Raw genomic sequence first — 22578 nt, forward strand, 5'->3', positions numbered from 1 at the left:
TGCCAGACACATGCAGTGCTGTACATTACAATAACCATGAAGAGACAACCCCTGCTCAACAGACCTTACAATCTAATCAGACAAACAGGACAATGAGGGTGTGGAGCTACAGAGGGAGTGACAAAGTTTTATAAATTATGTGAACCACTCTGTTATTGTATAAGGAAGGGTGGTATATTAAATTAAATAAGCCATAAAACATGGGAGCAGGAAGTTGCTGCAGAGAGGCAACTTCCGGGGCAGGCTGGAAGCAGCAGGCTTACTTCGTTGCTGCTGCTGGATGCCCAAAGATTTAATTACAGCAGCCGGGGAGGAGGTAGAAGGGGGAATTGGGAGCTAAAGATGTAGTGAGTGGAAGCAGCATTGGGGGAGGAAGGGAGGGAGCTAGAGAAACAGCATTGAGATGGGGCTGGAGAATCAGCATGAAGAGAGATAGGGAGAGGGCTAGAGAAACAGTATGGATGGAGGGAGGAAGGGAGGGATGGATGGAGAAAGAGCATGGGGGGAGGGAGGAAGGATTGGAGAAAGAGCATGGAGGGAGGGAAGAAGGCTGGATAAAAGAGCATGGAGTAGGGTAGTGCTGGATGGGAGAGGAGAGAAAGAAAGAGAAGGAGAGGAGGTTGGAAGGAGAGAGAGGGGCACCTACAAGGGCTATTTGGGGGTTGGAAGAAGAGAGAGAGAGAGAGAGAAATAAAAAAAAGCACCAACAGGAGAAGGTAGGTGGAAGAAGAGAATAAAAGCACACTTGGGGGAGGAGGGTTGGAGGAAGGGAGATAGAGAAGCAGTAAAAGGGTACAGAGGATGAGAAGGGGGACCAAAGAAATGGGTGGAGTGCGGGTGGGGCTGTGAGTGGAGTATGGGCAGGATCATGTGTCCTCTTTTTTTGTCTTCATAAATATGGTAACTTAATCATCCTGAGGTTTCAGTTCATCTCTCCCTAGCCATTCATGTGTTTGCATTTGCCCCTTGAGTCCTTCACTGAAGAAATGAGAAGGCAGATTGCATGAGGTATACACTAGGAGACATTTACAGCCGACATGAGATACAAACCATTGTTTTTGGAATAAGACTTTCATTAGAGGATTGGGCAGGAGAGAGATGGGCCTGCCCTGAGCAACAGTGTGTGAGAAAATGAAAGGACTACTCTTCCTTTTAAGATTTCTGAGAAAGCTAAGTGGAGATTGTGACATCTTGCACCGGGGTGGAGCTGGTTATTATTTCTCTGTTACAGTTATGGTGAAGTAAACAGGGAAAGACTTCAGAAATGTGTCGTGAAGGTGCTATCTGCACTAGTTGCTAACAGAGTACCTGGGATTAATGGATGTTTTGTGGAGTGACGATGTTCCTAAATGTAAGCAGTGTCTCACTTCCGGCTCACCACACAATTGTTTCCCACGTATTCACCTTTATAGGACCCCCAGGGGCTCCCTGAAGAAGACTTTTTGTCGAAACGCGGACCGTGTTGGGTCCTGTATCCCTAGCGGACTAGGGTCCTTTAAGGCTCTTATGCGGATGATTTACTTTTATGTGGATGGAATTATTTTATGTGGATGATTTCAGTGTACCTTTGGAACTTTGATACTTTCAAATAAATTCCATTTAGGAACATCGTCACTCCACAGAGTTTTTTTTTGGTTTTCTCTGGATTTTCTTCTTTGTGGATATTTCGGGGTCAATTCCTTTTGTTTTTTGTTAATGGATGTTTTAACATGAGAACTGCAAAGAACATGCTGGAAACCCCCACCCCACCCCCAATAGTTGCTGCATTCGATTTGCACTGACTACACATTATGTTTTTGCATTAAAGTGAGTAACTGCAACATCTAACACACTCTAGTAAAAAGGCCCCTGCGCCAATTTTGCCTTTTATTCATATTTCTGTTCTTTAATTTCCAAGCATTATTCTTGGGACTTCCATAAAAGCCCTATTTTAACTTTCTGTTTCTACGCTATCTTTAATCCTCTATCCTCTACCCTCACCCACATTCTCTCTCTTCTCATTATTTCTTCTGTTTATTTACAGATCTGAGTTTAAAACATGGATTGGAAATTCCGAAAATGAGGATTAGTGGGTCTTTCTAAGTCTTCTTTCCATAAGCACAAACAGTTTCACATATTGTGCTTGCTTACGTTTTTCAGCCCAAAGGGAAATCGTCAGTAGAAAAGTCTTGAAGCAATCTCATTTTGAACTAAAAACAATTTCACTCTGTTTCCAGAAGTGGAAAAAAAAAACCCCCTAAGAAAAATTATAAGAGATCTAGAACCACTACTCCAGGAAGATGAATTACTAAAAGAAATATTCCCAGTTCCAACTGTGCTGGCCTTCTGTCAGCCACCTAATTTGAAACAAAAATTGGTAAAAAGCAAGCTCCCTACACAAACCCATGAAGAAGAGAATGGCACACATCCTTGTGGTGTGACAAACTGCAAACTGTACAAGCACATTTATTTATTTCGATTTCTATCCCGTTCTCCCAGAAGCTCAGAACGGGTTACAAGTAGACATTCACAATCATTTGAAAACAGACATCTCAAAGGATCCCACAGTCACTCGTATTGGAAAAACATTTAGCATAAAGGGAATCCTTCACATGTTCAACTTCTAATGTGGTATTCAGTGCAAAAAGTGCAAAGGGGCATGTTACATTGGTAAAACAAGCCAAATGCTAAAGAGCAGAATCAACCTACATAGATATCATATTAAGAATTGCAATACCAACCAGGAAGTGACCTCTGTTGGACAACGCTTTGGATAAACTGACCACTGCGCCAATGATTTTATGGTAAGAATACTAAAAAGGAACTTTAAAACAATCTAATAACGTAAAACCTTTGAAATCTAAATGATAAAGGTATTTTGACACCTACCAGGACTTAGAGCTCTGGGCTTTCTTTCCCATTATAAAGACATTTTAAACTGCTCTGTTACCTTTCTGTCTCTTGCCCACCCACTCACTCCTCCCTCTTCCTATCCATAAAATACTGTCACGTTTTCCTCATATATACTGCTATTTGTCTACATTTGCTTTTTTCTGATCTGAAGAAAAAGGGTTACCTTTGAAATCGCATCATAAAATGCATTGACTTAGGGCTCCTTTCACAAAGGTGCGCTAGCGTTTTTTTGGCGCACGCACAGGATTAGCGCACACCAGCTGAAAAATTACCGCCTGCTTAAAAGGAGGCAGTAGTGGCTAGCGCAAGCAGCACTTTAGCGCACGCTTGTGTGTGCGCTAAAACCACTAGTGCGCATTTGTAAAAGGAGCTCTTAATCCAACAAAAAAAGGTATCACCTTATTTCCTTTGTTTTTTTTGTTTTATTTCTTTATATTACCTGTCTCTAGAAGGAAACTATCCTAATTACAGAAAAAAGTGTTCAGAGCTATAGAAGTTAGAAAATGAGCTGATGCACATTAACTTGGCATTATCACTACACTATGAATTACGTCAGCTACTTGTGACATGCTCCAGAGTTTGCACACTGATCAATGTTTTTGAAGTGTATAGGATTCATAATGCAATCAGTTTTTAAATTCCTTTCTGTATTTGTTTGCATCTCTGTCTCTGGAAGCCTTCAAGTTTCAAGTTTATTAAAAGATTTTTTAGACCGCTCAATCAAATATCTAAGCGGTTTACAATGTAGTAATACATTTAAAAAAAATGTACATCATTATAAAAACAGATAAAAACAGGGGGTACTGGAAGAGAATCCAAGTATAAAAAAAAGTAAAAACAAAAACACAGATATATGGACCTATGCAAACAATAGGGAAGTGGGGAAGAACTACAATTTTATAGAAAAGGTAAAACATAAAAGGAAAGTACAGTAGGCTAGGGTAAGATAGCAGTTTATTTTATATTTTAAATTTTCAAAATTTAGGAATTTAAGATTTTTGAAATTTTAAAACATTAAAATATTGAAATATTAAAACATTGAAATATTAAAATATGCCCTTAAAAGGACAGGTGTTGTCCAAAGGCGTCTTGGAACAAAAAAGTTTTCAGTTTTGTGCCCAACTCTGCCAGATCCTTCTGCCAATGCCCCAAAAGAGCGCTGCTCTGTACCAACCAATGCAGCCAGAGACCAAGAATATGTGGCAGAAATATACAGAAACAGTTCCAGTTGTTCTGGGTGCCACCGCCTTAATTAAAACGAACTTCAAAGCAAATCTTCGCATGTTGCATATACATGTTTTGCATCTAATGAACGCCAGAAGGCAACTGTCATTGGCGCACTGCAGATTCTAAGAGAGGAAATAATAGGAAACTTGAGAGACCGATTGCACCCAACATACCCTGGCTTATGAGAGAGGTTCAGTCCTGTTATAAGAACAGGTTTGGCTTAGTTCCTTCTTACTTTTATGCTCATCTTTCATTTTCTTCACCAAAACGATCTTTGCGGAATATTACTACTTATTTCGCTTTTCCGTCGGTAAAGGAATGCAAATATAAAAGATATGTAACCAGTCTATTTTCCTACCAAGTGGACAAATGGGAGTCTATAATTTGACTGTTAATTTCACTACCATTCTCTTACATGCATTTTAGAAGATTAATGAAAACTTACCCCTTCCTTTACAAAGCCGCCGCGTTAGCGTTTTTAGCGCCGACTGCGGCGGTAACAGCTCCGATGCTCATAGAATTCCTATGAGCATCCAGACTGTTACCGCCACAGCCGGCGCTAAAAATGCTAGCGCGGCTTTTGTAAAGGATGGGGTTATTTATGTAGTAGATTTTGAAAATGTTTATGGCATGGTTTTAATTGTAAATTGAACAGTTAGGGCTCCTTTTAAAAAGGTGCGTTAGGGCCTTAACGTGCAGAATAGCACGCGCTAAATCGCCGCACACGCTAGCCGCAACTGCCTCCTTTTGAGCAGGCAGTAGATTTTCGGCTAGCGAGCGCTAATCCGGTGCGTGCGCTAAAACGCTTAGCGCCCCTTCGTAAAAGGAGCCCTTAATGTGCTGGTTTCATCTTTTGTGAATCGCATAGGGCGGCGCGGTATCTGCGATCCATAAATAAAATTTTATGTTATGTTGAGATACTGCCCCAGAGAAAGCATTTATATCATGCATTCATAAAAACAGTGAAAAGAAAAGGCTATTTTTTTTTTTTGTGTTCCTCACCTTTGGGTCCAGGTAAAATGGTGTGTGTTGAGCAGACTTCTACTACAGGATGACTGTCAGCACTGGAACAGAAGACTTGGGTTGAGAGAGTGAACAATCCCGCTAACAGCAGGTATGTCCTCCGCTGCTGTTTATTCTGCCCGTTCATGTTTCCCATTCCACCAGAAACAACTTCTGGAGCAGCCGTTTTGCTACAAGGCTCTGGATTTTGAAGTACAGTATATCTCCCCCAAATTTAAACTGAAGCGTACGCCTGAGTCCTGGAACATGTGTTTCCAGAGAGCTGAAGAGAACAAGACCGGGTCACTTAATTTCATTAATGATTCTGCACACATGCACTGTCCAGAATATTTACTTAAATGTGACATCTGTTTACCTCCTTTTATCTCCAGAATGTGAGATGACCAGTTTTACTGACCTGCAGAAATGTCTTATGAAATGATGCAGTGCGTCTGGTTTTTGTTATGGTTTTTTTCTATATTGTTTGATCACTAAGCTTTGTACTACTGAAAAGAGAACAGATGCCTTTGTGCTCAAATAATTATACACACTGGCACAATAGAAGATATTATCTCTAAATTCTACATATGGTGATGAAAACTTAACACGGATACAAAATGCATGTGCATCTTAATTAGCCAATGAGCCGTTAACTAGCAATTAATTAATGGTAGCAATCAATAATTAGGAAAACCTAAAAAAAAAGCTTACGTGATAAAATGACTGTCCTATCAAGCAGCTCACTTCAGTCGGGAACTACTCCCCATTATAGGGTCTTCTTCGTCATATGTGCACTTCAGGCGAGGATTAAAAACATACTTGTCCAACAAATTCCTAGGAAAGCACTAAACCCTGTGCCCTCTTTGTAAGCCTCACGCGCTCCTCAAGATGATGGAAAAAGCTCTCTGCACAGACTCATTCAACTTTTACTACCGGTCCCCCCTCACTTCTCTCTCCTCTTCTTTTTGGGCCTCCGTATCTCCTATATCTGTATCGACATTCGTAAACTGTTCATCTACTCAAGTTCTTCTCGTAGTACCTCACCATGATTGTATTTAACTTAGACCTTGTCACGATCCTATATTATTTGTACTTATATCCTCACCAAGAGTTATTTTTATATTACGTTACCATTATTGCATTTGACTCTGACCTTGTCAGGATCTTATGTTATTTCTACTTGTATCCTCGCCTCTCATGTACGGTCTTCTACTTAACTCCTGTTAATAATAATAATAATAATAACAGTTTATATACCGCAGGACCGTGAAGTTCTATGCGGTTTACAATGATTAAAAGATGCTACAAATTGAGTAGAATTAACAAAGTTAAAAGCTAGTGATTAACAGCTCTAGAGATCAGCTATTGTGGAATAAGATTGTACAGGTCAGTTGCCTAAATACTTCAGGAACAGATATGTTTTTACGTGTTTCCTAAATTCCCCATAAGTAGTAGGCATAAGCAATTGTTCCAGATCTTTACCCCATAATGCTGCCTGATGTGAGAAAAGATGTTGATGATGTCTTTTAAATTTACATCCTCTAACCGGTGGGGAAACAAAATTCAAGTGTAAACCACATCGAACTTCACGGTGTATTGTGGTATACACTTCAGCGCAAATTTTGGACATACAAAGTGTGGCAAATGTTCAGTGTGCACAGATTGCCTCAAGATAACGAAATTTATAAATCCTAGTAATAACTTCAAACACGTTTTTTTTTTACATCATTCCTCTGATTGCAGCTCTTCTGGTGTTATTTATGTCATTCAATGCCCAAGCCCTTCCCTCTGTGTAGGAAAAACCAAGAGATTGGTGAAGACTTGGATAATAGAACACCGCAGCAACATTAAAAGGGGCATTACATCTGCACCTCTGGTCACACACTAAGAAACCAACAATCAAACAACCAGCGATTTGAAGTTTTTCATTTTTAGAATTATTAAACCTAATCCAAGAGATGGAAGCATTGACACCGTCCTATTGCAAACAGAACACATCATTGAATACTCTAGTTCCCAACCCTCTCCTGGAGGACCACCAGGCCAGTCGGGTTTTTATGATAGCCCTAATGAATATGCATGAGAGAGATCTGCATATAATGGAGGTGCCAGGCATGCAAATCTGCTCCATGCATATTCATTAGGGCTATCCTGAAAACCCGACTGGCCTGGTGGTCCTCCAGGAAAGGGTTGGGAACCACTGCTCTACATCCCTATGGCGTTAACTCTAAGGTTGACTACAGTGTGTTCCTTTAAGACATTCCATCCACATTACAATTCTCATGGTTATCCCTAGTTATGTTCTTTCTCCAAGATGTTCAGGCGCAGACCTGTATTCACATTATCTGGTAGATTGTAGTTATTATTTTATCTGTACAACTGCACATTTAGGTCTGTTTTTATGTATTAACCATGGACATACAATCTATAGGGCAATCATTTTACTTTTTGCTCTGTCTGGCTTTTGGTGTTTATTATGCTCTGCATATACCTCTTTGACTCTGTTCATGACATTGTGGGCTCCTTTTACCAAGCCGAGGTAGCGTTTTGAGCACGCTGCAGATTAGCACGCACTAACCCCTGCGCTACGCGGAGAAATTAACGCCAGCTTAATGGAGATGTTAGTGTCTAGCGTGCGCTAAAACCGCTAGCGCAGCTTAGTAAAAGGAGCCCTATGTGTTCCTCCTTTCAGAATATATCGCAGTAATAGCCAGGCATGTTCATCTAGCTCTCTTTCTAAATTTGCTTTTTGTTCAGCATCTTATACAATTTCTAAACTATATACAGTACTCCCCCGATCATTCGCGGTCGATGATTCACAGTCCCAGTCATTCGCGGTATTTTATAACCGTGAATGACCAGGCAGGAGAGGGCAGCCGGAGAGGCAGGAGAGAGCAGCCGGAGCATTGGCGAGTGAAGGAAATCACTCGCGGTATGCTCTGACCGCCTCTTCCTGCACTAAAGTCGGGCCTCACCAATCAGGAGCTGCGTGTCTCGAACCTTAATATAATGGCTTGTTTAGAAACACCCCCTCATTCTCCCCTGCGCTCCTGTGCCAGCCTGCTCCTACGGTATAGCTAAACAGTATTTCTGTGTAATATATTTCCAGGATAACTGACCTCTATTTTGGTTTGGTCTCATAATACAGACCATTTCTGCCACTGGGCACGTCTGGGTTTTGATGTTCTACAGTCTGATGTTTTTGTTTTAATTTAGAAGGCTTTCTTGGAGCATGATTCAAGCAAAATGAAAATACAGTATGTCCCATTCATCTTCAAGTGGCAGCTGAATTCACCACCAAGTATTCAGTTCTATTAACTAAATAAACAAGGAATTAGATTTTTGGCACATCAGGATAAGTGATATGGAACCTCTTCTCTCAAAAATTATTTATGGATCTCTATATGAAGAGCTCTTTTATCTCAAGTTTCTCCTTTATCTGAACTGTATTCATGTTTTTTTAAGTGTTCATATCCAGTCTTCGAAAGATTTTCTAACCTGTGTTTCTAGAAAAGGGTAATTTTCAGAACTCACGTGCAGTTCAGAGCCTCAGATGTAAACATCAGAAGGCATTTCTTGCCAGCCTCCTGCTTCACAGTTATAGTAGTTCAGAAAGTATTGTTTCACCAATTTTTAAAAACAGCTCCGGGGGAGATCTGGGAAATTACAGACTTGTAACATAGTAACATAGTAGATGACGGCAGATAAAGACCCGAATGGTCCATCCAGTCTGCCCAACCTGATTCAATTTAAAATTTTTTTTCATTTTTTTTATTTTTCTTCTTAGCTATTTCTGGGCAAGAATCCAAAGCTTTACCCGGTACTGTGCTTGGGTTCCAACTGCCAAAATCTCTGTTAAGACTTACTCCAGCCCATCTACACCCTCCCAGCCATTGAAGCCCTCCCATGCCCATCCTTCACCAAATGGCCATACACCGACACAGACTGTGCAAGTCTGCCCAGTAACTGGCCTAGTTCAATATTTAATATTATTTTCTGATTCTAAATCTTCTGTGTTCATCCCATGCTTCTTTGAACTCAGTCACAGTTTTACTCTCTACCACCTCTCTCGGGAGCGCATTCCAGGCATCCACTACCTTCTCCGTAAAGTAGAAGTAAGCCTCACTTCAGTGCCGGGTAAAATAGTAGAAACAATTATAAAAAATAAAATTGTGTAATACGTAGACATACATGATTTAATGAGACAGAGTCAGCATGGGTTCAGCCGAGGGAGATTGTGCCTCACCAATTTGCTTGACTTATTTGAAGGTGTGAATAAACATGTGGATAAAGGTGAGCCGGTTGATATAGTATATCTAGATTTTCAGAAAGCTTTTGATAAAGTTCCTCACGAGAGGATCCTGAGAAAATTAAAGTGTCGTGGGATAGGTAGCAAAGTTCAGTTTTGGATTAGGAATTGGTTATCGGATAGAAAACAGAGGGTAGGGTTAAATGGTCAGTTTTCTCAATGCAGGAGAGTAAACAGTGGAGTGCCGCAGGGGTCTCTACTGGGACCGGTGCTATTTAACTTATTTATAAATGATCTAGAAATTGGAACGACAAGTGAGGTGATTAAATTAGCAGATGACATTAAACTGTTCAAACTTGTTAAAACGCATGCAGATTGTGAAAAATTGCAGGTGGACCTTAAGAAATTGGAAGAAATTTGGCGTCCAAATGGCAGATGAAATTTAATGTGGACAAATGCAAAGTGATGCACATTGGGAAGAATAACCTGAATCTCACTTACCAGATGCTAGAGTCCACCTTGGGGATTAGCGCCCAAGAAAAGGATCTGGGTGTCATCGTAGGTGTAGTTTTCAAAAACTACAAAAACAAGAGGGCATTCGGAAAAGTTAAGAGGGGACAGATTCAGAATCAATGCTAGGAAGTTCTTCTTTACCCAGAGGGTGGTGGACACCTGGAATACGCTTCCAGAGGGTGTGATAGGACAGAGTACCGTATTGGGGTTCAAGAAGGGATTAGACAACTTCCTGAAGGAAAAGGGGATAGAAGGGTATAGATAGAGGGTTACTATACAGGTCCTGGACCTGATGGGCCACCGCGTGAGTGGACTGCTGGGCATGATGGACCTCTGGTCTGACCCAGCAGAGGCACTGCTTATGTTCTTATGTTAACCTTCTGCCCAATGTGTGGTGGCAGCTAAAAAAGCAAACAGGATGCTAGGAATTATTAAGAAAGGGATGGTTAATAAGACTAAGAATGTTATAATGCCCCTATATTGCTCCATGGTGTGACCTCATTTGAAGTATTGCATTCAATTCTGGCCTCATTATCTCAAGAAAGATATAGTGGCGCTTGAAAAGATTCAAAGAAGAGTGACCAAGATGGTTAAGGGTAATGGAACTCCTCTCGTATGAGGAAAGGCTTGGAAAAGAGACGGCTGAGGGGAGATATGATCTAAGTCTACAAAATGCTGAGTAGAGTAGAATGAGTACAAGTGGATCGATTTTTCACTCCATCAAAAATTACAAAGACTAGGGGACACTCGATGAAGTTACAGGGAAATACTTTTAAAACCAATAGGTGGAAATTTTTTTTCACTCAGAGAATAGTTAAGCTCTGGAACGTGTTGCCAGAGGATGTGGTAAGAGCGGATAGCATAGCTGGTTTTAAGAAAGGTTTGGACAAGTTCCTGAAGGAAAAGTCCATAGTCTGTTATTGAGAAAAAGATGGGGGAAGCCACTGCTTGCCCTTGATCGGTAGCATGGAAAATGGCTACTTCTTGGTTTTTGGCCAGGTACTAGTGACCTGGATTGGCCACCGTGAGAACGGGCTATTGGGCTTGATGGACCATTGGTCTGACCCAGTAAGGCTATTCTTATGTTTTTAAGCATTAGCCGTCCTGAGTGTCCTCATTCTAGGTTTGCTGCTATACTCCAAAATGAATGCACAGAAGCATTTTTGCAACTAGCATGAGCTGCAAGGAATAGTTTTTTTGTATTATTTTTTTATGTAATCCCTTGAAGAAACCAGAGGTGAAATGGGTCCCCTTTGGGATGCAGTTCAGACAGTAGTGTATAGTAGCATTTATAGCAGGGAATTCAGTAGATGAGCTAAATCAGGGGTAACCAACCTTGGCCTTCGCCAAGTCAGACTTTCAGAATTTCTCCAATGAATATGCATAAAATCTATTTGCACACAATGGAGGCAGTGCATGCAAATGATCTCATGCATATTCATTGGAGAAATCCTGAAAACTCCACACGATACAAAGATCCTCACTTGTCAGGAGCTCCTGCCCTGGAAGTAAGAGGAAGCCTAAAATGAGTGCTCCCTGCTGGAACCCTTGAAAAAGCCTGTTTTGGCGAAACGGGTCCCATCGGGCAATTAAGCATTGGGGCAAGCATACTGCATCACATTAAAGAAGAAGTAAAGAATGATATAAGTTTGGCTCGTCATTTTTGTTTTCAAATATTTATTGACTGTTACTTATGCTGATTTTCAATCCTGACAAGTGAGGATCTTTGTATCATGTGGAGTTTTCCTGTACACCTCACTTCCACCTTTTTCGCCTTAGTGATTACTAAATAAAGACAGAAATCCTGAAACCCGACTAGATTGAAGCTCTTGAGGACCAAGGTTGGACAATCCGCTGCTAAACATTAGTGCGATACTTTCATTTGAAAGGAAACTCTGCAATGAGAGAGCATAGGGTGAAGTTAAGAGGTGATAGGCTTTTTCAAATTTACATCTATTGTCTTTATATTTTGCACAGTATTAGGGGACATGTGTCACTGTTTTTGTGGTGTTGCATTGTATGCAGAGTCTGGTTTCTTGGAGGTTCAGTTTAACTTTTGTCTACATATTTCTATTTTTAGTTTGTGATTATTTCATATTGGGCGAGGGTGTATCTCTGTTCTGTGTGTATGAAAAGGACATACCGTGGTTTTCAGTTGGCATTGACTGCAGGATCAATTGACTGAGCGGGATCTGGCTTGTTTAGTTTTACAATGTATGTGTTGGTGTTCTAGTGCTCACTGCAGTGTTTAAGATGCTGCCTTTTCCTAGGTACACTCTTGTTGTGCGATATGTAGATTGTTACTAAAAATCATATTTTTCATATAGATGGGGGGCTGTCAAAAAATGATGGGCCCCGGATGTCACATATGCTAGGTACGCTACTGCATGAGGTATTGGGGTTTTCAACTTGTTTGCAGTACTGGTAGAAGCAAGAAGAACTGCAGGGACAGCGGGGCAGGCTTAGTATGTGGCTTATTATCTCTTTCAGCCAGGATTGTGCAACTGGAGGAGTTACTCACAGAGCTGCAAGGCATTGTGTCAAGGTCTCCAGGGGCTCTATGGAATCCTCAGCCTTACAGCTGTGCTTGCTTTTTATTTTCTCTTTGCTTGCTGCAGTTCTCCAAATGCTACAGCAGTCAGGAAAGACACAAATGACGAACCCAAACCAGCAGTTAGAGCGTAGGAGCGCATAGTGCCATTGGGGGATTCAGCACCTGGAGAGAATCCTCTACAGGCTTTCTTTTTGTTTTGTTATAATTTGATTATTTGGGCAGGCTCAAAGGTTCTGCCAGCAGAACCAATCAAATTAAAACCAAAATGCCTTCAGGAATTCACAGCCAGGAACTGAGTCTCCTGACTGCACCATGTGATACTGTGCTTCAAGGCTGGCAGGACACTATGGAGAAGGAGAAGACCTGGGATTGGTCAGCTAGAGCCATCAGGAGATTCAGCATATGTAGAGAATCCCTTGATGGCCCAACGCTGGAATGAAGGTCAGGACTACATTGGACTTAGCACGAAGGTAAGGAGGAGGAGCTGAGAGCCCACAGTCTGTGGTAAGGGACTTCACTGAAGACCCTGTCCGCAAGCCAGTGAGTTCAGATAAGTGACTGGACAGATCAATCATAGTGTGGTAGTTTTTTGTCCAATGATTACTTTTCCATCCCATAGTGAAGCAGTTTTGGAGGTTCATAGTAATGAACACTGTTGACACTCTTGAGTGTCTGAGGTTTTTCCACCATCTATTTGATTAAATTAACAAAAGTATTAAGTGTTCTGCAAGATACAATGAAACATGTATGCATGAAATGTGATTACTTTTTCACTGTTGGGGATCTTTGTAGAAGCATAACAAAGCCATAGGATCATGCAACTTCAGAAAAAAAGAGATATACCGTAGATATATTAATATATTGATAGACAGATCGTCTAATTTAGGCAAAGTAACCAACTGACGTGTTGCTAGGCGTTATTTGCTTTTTAAAATCTGAAAAAGCAGACTACTCCACAAAAAATATTAATGTTGGGGTTGACTTATCTACTTCTCTCAATAAAAAGGTTTTCGCAATGTTTAAGACCCAGCACAAGCAAGAATATTCTTTGTTGTATGTCAGTCTGTCTGGGTTCATAGACAACCCTGCGAAAGACAAAGGCGCGCGCAGACAACTGAGCGCAAGACGGAGGCGCGCGCCAAAGAAAATTACAGTTTTTAGGGGCTCCGAAGGGGGGTTTTGTTGGGGAGCCCCCCCCAGTTTACTTAATAGAGATCGCGCCGGCGTTGTGGGGAGTTTGGGGGGTTGTAACCCTTCACATTTTACTGTAAACTTAACTTTTTCCCTAAAAACAGGGAAAAAGTTAAGTTTTCAGTAAAATGTGGGGGGGTTACAACCCGCCAAACCCCCCACAACGCCCCCACAACGCGGCACGATCTCTATTAAGTAAAGTGGGGGGGGTCACCCCCCGTCGGAGCCCTAAAAACAGTAATTTTCTGCGGTGCGCGCCTCCATGCTGCGCTCAATTGTCTGCGCGCACTTTTGTCCCGGCGCGCTTTTGACCTGACACCGTCTGTCTGTCTATCTTTCCATCCGTATGCATGCATGAATGTTTAGTTTCAAGAGCACATGCACTTCTGAAACTAAAACTTCAAATAATGAAGGATAAATGAAAGGGTCACACAATGGTGAAGGAACCTGTTGCTAGCACAGCCATCAGTTCAGGTTGGAAGAATTGCCTCCCACACCAGCAATACACAGGCTAAAGCAGTAGTCTTTTCGGCCATTAGTTCAGTCTACTATATTGTCTACCCTAGACTATGTAACATCATTTATCTGGGGATCAAAAATAAAGACATTATTAAGACTGCGATTAGTTCAAAATGCCACTGTTCGCTTGATTTTTGGTCTGAAGAAATATGACCATGTAAGTCCCTTTTATATCAGATTGCATTGGCTTCCATTCGAGGCCAGAGTAATTTTTAAATTTGGGTGCATCTGTTTTAAAGCACTCTTTGGCTTATTACCTTTTTATCTGGTTTCTCATCTGAAATTATTTAAGTCAAATAAACACACAAGAAATTCTGCTATGTTCATCTTCCCTGTGCCAAAGGCTTGTCGTTATAAAAATTTTTTGGACAGGACATTTGCATTTCAAGCAGGGAAGATGAACTCCTGGATATGCCCTTTGATTGTTTAATCTCAATCTTATTTTAAATTTAGGAAACCATTGAAAACTTATCTATTTGATAAATACGAATGTTAATTTTTAACAATATATTAATGATGTTGTTTTTTTGTTTAAAAAAAAAAAATAAAAATAGGTATATGTATCTTATTGAGTTGTATTTCTTCATTGAAATGTTTCAGTTTCTCTTGCTGTAAACTGCCCAGAACTACTGGTAGGGCGGTATACAAGAAAATAAATTATTATTAATTACTATTATACAAGAAAAATAAATTATTATTATTATGAGCCAAGGAAGTTAGGCTGGCAGCAGTGGAGGTGCAGAAAGAGGGAAGCTGGTGGGGAGCCTGGCCCCACCACAAATGAGTTTGGTGGAGGAGCAGGTAGAATAGCAGGTGAGGGGGGGAGAGGAAGCTAGTGAGGGATAGAGTTTGGAGAGAGGATAGAGACAGAAAGGAATGTGGAAGTGGACAGTGAAGGGGAGAGAGAATAGGGAAGGGAAGATGAGGAAAGTATCCTGCACATTTTCACACTTATTATACTTGCATACACGCAACACATACTCTACCTCACTTGTACCTCCCTTGTGCACTCACATATCCTTCACTCATGTGTACCCACACACTTTCTCCCACATACACACCTAAACACACCCTCCTGGACAGACACACACACAGCATACATTTATTTTCCTGAACACATGCACACATGTCCCTACACACAAAGTAGACATCGACAACCCTCCACAGCACATTGGAGTTGTCTGTGAAGTGCTAATGGAGAAAAATTTCTATAAAGAGAGGCATAACTAGGTGGCACATCTCATTCACTGGAACCTTTGTAAACATTACAACATCAATGTACCAAAAAAGCATAGGGATCGAGACTACAGGAATTGTGAAGAATGAAGTGGTTATAATAACCTGAGACATCCTCATTCTAAGTACTAAAAAGCTGGATGCTAGGATACTGGATATAGTGGTAAAAGGGAAAAATACCAGAACAGCTTTGAACATAGAAGTGTCAGTCCCAAGCAATGACTCTGTGAATTGTGTGGAAAGAGCGAAGATCTTCATATACCAAGAATTGCAACCCCAAACAAACAAAAAAAAAGGTGGCAGAAAGATGCAGAAGTAGCCACAAGCTTGATTGTAAAGAATTTCCAAAAGCACTTGTGACCTGGATTGGTCTCTGTGGAAACAGGATTCTGGTCTAAATGAACCATTGGTATGACCCAGTATGTCTATTCTTATATGTTCTAACTTATTTTCATTGTCCTCTCATGAACTAAAGCACTAAGAGCAGATTTGGCTTTAAAATATTTATTTTTATTTAAAGGCGTGAGAAAATGCTGATACTGACTCTTTAGTTTTCTGCACTGCACTTCCAGTGCTGAAAGTTGAGACACTCAATGTGTGTTCTTTGCACTGGTATAAACCATAATATCTCCCCTGACCTCCGCCTTTGCTACTTCCCATAAAACAAGAATATAATCAGGATTATTTTCACAATACTGCAACTTGCGCCGAAGAAATTGCTGAAAAGTCTTATCTTTGTACAAATAAATGGAAAATCGCCTCCTAGGGACCCATCCCTTCCATGAAAACATCTATCAACGCATGATCTGAAATTAATACCGGGCCAATGCTTGTGTATGCTATCTTTGGAAATGGACACAAAAATAAAGTGTATATGGAAGAGAGAGCCATGAGCCCTGGAGTTGTGAATATAGTTGTTGTCCAGTGGATGTTGTAATTATCAAGGATCTACAATGCCAAGACTATGCATAAAAAACCCTTAGTACCATATCAGTTCTAGTCTGTGCCCTGTTTGCAGTCCCAGCCCTGTACCAGTGCACCACTATATAACGTCCCTCAGGATCTTGGACAACCCTCAAAACATTAACAAATGTTTGGCAGCCCCTGCTTTATTCCTAGAAAAAGATGGAAAATAGCAGTGACCTACCCAGGAAGCTTTGAGCTTCTGATGCTCCAAGGCAGAGAGCTTAGTTTCCTGTAAACAGGCTGTTTCTGCTGTAATTCGCTTCATAGTTTGTAAAATTTTTGTTCTTTTGACAGGGAAATTGATACCAGAAGCATTCCATAAGAATAACTTTAATGGTACACTAACCATAACAAAGGAGAACATTCCAGATCCAATACATGAGATTTACAGGTGCAATCCAGAAGCCATAGGTTTGCCTAGCCATCACCCCCACAGCTTTTTCCCACCCCAAACCTTTTGTTCCTCACCTACCATATCTAATGTATAAAAACATCCTCACCAATTCTCCTCTCCCTTCCCTTCTATGATACTCTCCCTACCCGCTCCCATAACCTTCCACCCAGCAAATTATCACGTGTTCTTCTTCTCCTCAGATCACATATAATGTCAACCAGCCAAACATCACACCAGTGGCGTACCTAGGGTATGTGGCACCCGGGGCCCATCATTTTTTGACACCCCCCCCCCCCCCCATGTAAAAAATTTTTTTTTTTTTTTTTTTTGCAATAACCATGAAATGGAATAAATGGTCAGAATAGAAACAGGCAGTGAAAATTTTCTTTTATTGAACCTCATATATGTAACCATTATTCCAAACATAACACAACATAAATTATGTCTAAATTGTCATGACATTAGAAGTACATATGGAGTAGTTGCAGGTGATGCTTGGGATAGTTCTGATTGTGTTAGTTCGGTTTTATGTGTTTTTTGAATAGAAGAGTTTTTATTTCTTTTTGAAGGTTTTGCAGTCTGTGGTTGATATCAATTGGTTGTAGAGTTGGGGGTCGAGTGTTGCAGCTCGAATGGCTAGGAGGTTGTCGAACAGTTTTTTTCTTTTGACGTTTTTGGTTGGAGGGTGTGTGAATGGTGCACAAGTTCTCCTATGTCTGTTTGAAGTGGATTGAATTATTTAGCTGAAGAAATTAGTTAACCCCCATTCCACACACATTAATTCTCTTCCATTTTTGTTCCCATTATAAAAAAAACACTGATAAGTTCCCAGGAAAAAAATACATTAAAATAAGAAGTGAAAACAAAGGCCCCTACAGATGAGAACATAACATAGGAATAGCCTAACTGGGTCACACCAATGGTCCATCATGCCCAGTAGCCCATTCTCATGGTAGCCAATAGTGCTGCCCGATTCAGAGAAAAATATTTCATTCGATTCGATTCACCCTGTTGAATCGATTTTTCGATTCGATTCACTGTTAATGACACCGCTTTTTAAGCTTAAACAAAGTACAACAATAAATTTCACAACAACAATAAATTTCACAAAGTACTTAAAAAAAAAAAATCACATTTTTCCATTAAAGCAGTTATGGAGACATTTGCTTGAACAGTCTTTTTTCCCAGTCCATAAGCAAGCAATATGAAAAAGATTTCCTTAATTATCTACTCAAACATTTTTGCTATTTACTTTCATTGTACCTAGACTATTATTCAGTAGAAAAAATTTAGTTTGTTCAATCAAGCAGAACATTCACTCATAGAAGTTCAATGTCCACACAGGATTTGATTGAACAAACCAAATTTTTTCTACTGAATAATAGTTTAGGTATACTGAATAGCAAAAATGTTAAAGCCACACAGAAAAGCAGTAAAAGTCAATAGGTTCTCCAAGTGGGAACAACCTGATGTCTCAGCACTTGAGGAAAAGACCACGTAATAATGTTTATAAGATAAATCATATAAATGATTATACTGAAGCAGGGTTTCCTCAGCGTGAGAGGTAAGCGAGAGGAGAGAATTCTCCAGCGCTTTACACAATAAGGCACAGGTTAATCACCCTCTGCCTGCAGTGCACACCATCATAGGACACCTCAGGTGTGCTCAAATTAATCAATGTGATAAATTAAACAGTAATAAACAATTGGTCAATCACAAGAGTGCAAGATCAAACAGGTTGTTCCCACTCAGAGAACCTATTGACTTTACTGCTTTTCTGTGTGAGTAGATAATTAAGCAAATTTCTGATAGCCTACAGAACTGATTCTCACCTTCCATCCCCAGCCCCCAAGACTTACCAGACCCCCCCCCCTGCCGATGTATTTACTTACTGCCTGAACTGGATATTAAATTGTGGGGAAGAGAGGAGAAATGCGGGGAAAGAGCCAGCCAAAACTAGTATTTGTTGCTGCTGAGTGCACCAATCCAGGGCAAGCAGACGCTTCCCCCATGTCTTAATAACAGACAATGGACTTTTCCTCCAGGAATTTGTCCAAACCTTTCTTAAAACCAGCTACGCTATCTACTTTTAACATAACTTCTGGCCACTTCATATTTAAGCTTAGATCTTTCCTTCCAAACAGAGACCTTGCTAGATGTCAAATACAGCACAAGGTAACTTCACACGGACTTAACTGTGCAGGAAATGAATCTCCTCATACACCCACCATATAGTGCAAAAATGTGCAAAGGTCTGTTTTTTTCTTTTGATCACAACATAGCCTAATGCCACACAAGCAGCGCTGTTACAAACATATTCTGAAGGTCAATGCTAAGGTTGACAAAGTTTCCTTCCTTGGACCAGAAGGAGATACTGACGAAGAGATTCTAAAACAACTACCCAGAAATAACACCCAAAGACCCACTCAGTGTGTGAACCAGTTGAGTGGAGTGGACTAACTGGGGGTGGAAATGGGCCCAGAGTTTGCTCAGCAGAATTTCCCAGACTACCTCTTCCTCTCAACACACTGACATGCTACCACCACCACCAACACTAGGAACACCTCACCGAGTATGCCAGCAATGCTTATAAACTTTATAAAACACATTATTATATTTTCTTATAAAGCATATATTTTAACTGAACTCAGCCTTGCCATTCACAAAAATAGAAAAGTTCCCATTTCAAGCTGTCTCATGTACACTTTTCAAATCTAACATATTGTAATCACAAAACAGAAAATAAAATTATTTTTTCTACCTTTTGTTCTCTGGTCAATATTCAAATCTTGTTGGTCCCAGGCTCTTGTTGTCTTGCTTGCCAGGGTCTCCTTTCTCCGTGCTAACCATCCGTCTGCCATCTCTGTCCTCCCCTTCCGTTTCCCTTCCCTCTCCCGGAGATCTGGCATCTTTCCTTTTTTTTGTCTCGATCCACAGATTCACCTTTTCTCAACTCCCCACCACCCCAGGATCCACCATCTCTCCCTTTCTGTTCCCAACTATCCTCCTATCCAGTATCTCTATCCCCCCTCCACACCATCCCCTGTTTCCAAGTTCTCTCCCTTTCTGTTCCTTCCCTCCCTAAATCCCATTATGCACCATCTCTCTCCCACTCCTCTGTTTTTAGACCCATTATTTCTAACCCACAAAGTCTGGCATATGCACGTATCTTTGAACCCCCCCTTCCCTCTCTCCCTCTGTGTACTTTTACACCAGGACCCCCCTCCCCCGAAGGTCTGTCCCCCCTCCGAAGGGCTACACCCCACCCCTGAAGGCCTGCACCCCCCGAAGGACTTTACCTCCCACCCAAAGGTCTGTCCCCCTCTGAAGGCCTAAACCCCACCCCTGAAGGTCTGCACCCTCCCCGAAGGTCTGTACCTCCTGAAGGCCTGCACCCCCCTGAAGGCCTGCACCCCCCTGGAGGCCTGCACCCCTCCCCCTGAAAGTCTGTACCTCCTGAAGGCCTGCACCCCACTGAAGGCCTGCACCCCCCTGAAGGCCTGCACCCCCCCTGAAGGCCTGAACCCCCCACCCGAAGATCTGTCCCCCCCTGAAAGCCTACACCCCCCGAAGGTCTGTACCTCCTGAAGGCCTGCACCCCACTGAAGGCCTGCACCCCCCTGAAGGCCTGCACCCCCATGGAGGCCTGCACCCCCCCCCGAAGGTCTGTACCTCCTGAAGGCCTGCACCCCACTGAAGGCCTGCACCCCCCTGAAGGCCTGCACCCCCATGGAGGCCTGCACCCCCCCCGAAGGTCTGTACCTCCTGAAGGCCTGCACCCCACTGAAGGCCTGCACCCCCCTGAAAGCCTACACCCCCCCGAAGGTCTTTACCTCCCACCCAAAGGTCTGTCCCCCCCCTTAAGGCCTATACCTCCCTCTTAAGGCCTACACCCCACCCCTTAAGGCCTACACCCCCCATCTAGTACTGTCTAATGCAATTAGGTACGGGTCAGGAGGCCAGAGGGGAAGCAGGACATTGCAGCAATTCCCAACTGACCCTCCCCCCTCGCCCTCTAAAGCAGGAGCAGGCTAGCAAGAGGAAATTGCCGATCCTGCTTTAGGGGGGGAGGGTCAGTTGATGATTCGGGAGGCCGATTTTGGGCTTTTTAAAAAGTTGATTCGGGCAGAAATAAAATAACAATAAAACCACCACCAAGCAGCCCAGCGATACTCACCCTCAGTTCCTGCCTTAATTGCAGTGTCCCACGCGGCTCGGGCTCCCTTTCTTGCTTCCACCCAGCTGGAAACCGGAAGTTGCTGATCAAGCTCCGACGGCGACGGGGTGTGTGGCCGTGGGTGAATGGAATTTGAGAGAGGGCTCAGGCAGGATCACTTCGGGGACTCGCGGAAGCCTTGGAGTCAGGCCATAGCAGGGAAGTTCCCGGGCCATGACTCCAAGGCTCGAGCACCCCTAATGAGCTGGTACCCGGGGCGGCCCGCCCCCCCCCACCCTCCCTAGGTACGCCACTGCATCACACATACATCCTCTTAAACTTTCGACGGCCTAGCGTAAGTATCCCAACAATTGGCATAATACATTGTTTAGCACATAGAAATGCAATATAAATTGAATAAATAGAACACCATAGAGCTAATACTCAATCTTATAAGAGACACAAACCTAACCCCCCCCCCCCAATAATAGCACAGATTCATTCAACCCTACTTTAAACATCTCAGTTGAGCACACAAGCATACACAATGCACACAACAGCCATACACCATCATCCCAGTGTAGCCACAATAAACAAGTCACGCTAAGCTCTTATAAATATATCTATATCATAAGCAGTAAGAGTATATTAAATGTAGATATATTTTGGACATATTTTTCGAGAATGGACTTTGGACTCTGCCGACTTTGGGCGACTAGCACCCTAGGCCCAAAACGGACTTAGATGTTTCTTTTGATTATGTCCCTCCACGTCTGCCATCTCTGCCCGACAATGCTTGCTCTGCCGCCTCCTACCACACTATAGCTACAACCTTGGCACCCTGAGGTCATGGGCTCAGACTCACGCTGCTCCTTGTGACCCTGGGCAAGTCACTTAGGCCCAAATTCCATAACCAGCGCCTAAAGTTAGGCACCTATTTCGAAGGCGCCCATCTAGAAAGGTGCCTATCTAAACTGAATAACAAGCTCAATACGCTTTTTAATCAGCACTGATTGAAACATAGGCACCCGCTGGAACAGACAGGGAAAAATTCTTGAGTACCTGAACAAATTCAAGCAAACTGTAATTCCTACAAGAAGATATGCCTGCCTGGGAGAACGGTATAGAAAATGAAATAAATAAATGTTAGGCACTGGTTTATTAGGCCAAGAAAAGCCTGGCTTAATATACCAGTGCTTCACATTATGACGCCTACTGGTGCCTATGTTGATTTAGGTGCTGCTAGGCGTGATTCTAAAGACGGCGCCTAACTTTGATTGACACGCGGTAGGGACCAATTTGCTATCTGCCTACCGAGTTAGGCGCCATTTATAAACGGTTGCTAATGGCTACATTAGTGCACAGCCTGCATATTATTATTAATTTTCATAAACCTAAGGGTCTCTTTTACAAAGGCACGCTAAGCATTTTAGCGCGGATTTAGCGCACGCTGAATCAATGCATGCGCTAACCGCTAACACATGCATAGGATAACATGCATGAGTTAGCGTGTAGCACGTGTTTAGCACATGCTAATATTTAGTGCGTGCTAAAAAGCTTAGCGCACCTTTGTAAAAGAGGGGGGGGGGGGGGGCGGGGTAAGTGTGCTGCTTAAATTTGGGCTTAGCATGCAGGAAAACCCCACGTTAACATGCGCTAAGCCCAGTTCACTTTAGTAA

General features: G+C 42.1%; 1 protein-coding gene across 1 annotated transcript in view; it reads right to left on the reverse strand.

Annotated features, from left to right (window-relative positions):
• COLEC10 (collectin subfamily member 10) overlaps positions 1-5333 on the reverse strand; it is a 65695-nt gene extending 60362 nt beyond the window's left edge. Inside the window, exon 1 of the mRNA XM_033930054.1 lies at positions 5122-5333. Within this exon, the coding sequence (XP_033785945.1) occupies positions 5122-5278 (157 nt within the window). The 5' untranslated portion in view covers positions 5279-5333. The remainder of the gene's footprint in view (positions 1-5121) is intronic.
• Between the last annotated feature and the right edge of the window lie 17245 nt (positions 5334-22578).

This window comes from Geotrypetes seraphini, chromosome 2 (assembly GCF_902459505.1).
Source record: "Geotrypetes seraphini chromosome 2, aGeoSer1.1, whole genome shotgun sequence".
Classification (NCBI taxonomy): Eukaryota; Metazoa; Chordata; class Amphibia; order Gymnophiona; family Dermophiidae; genus Geotrypetes; species Geotrypetes seraphini.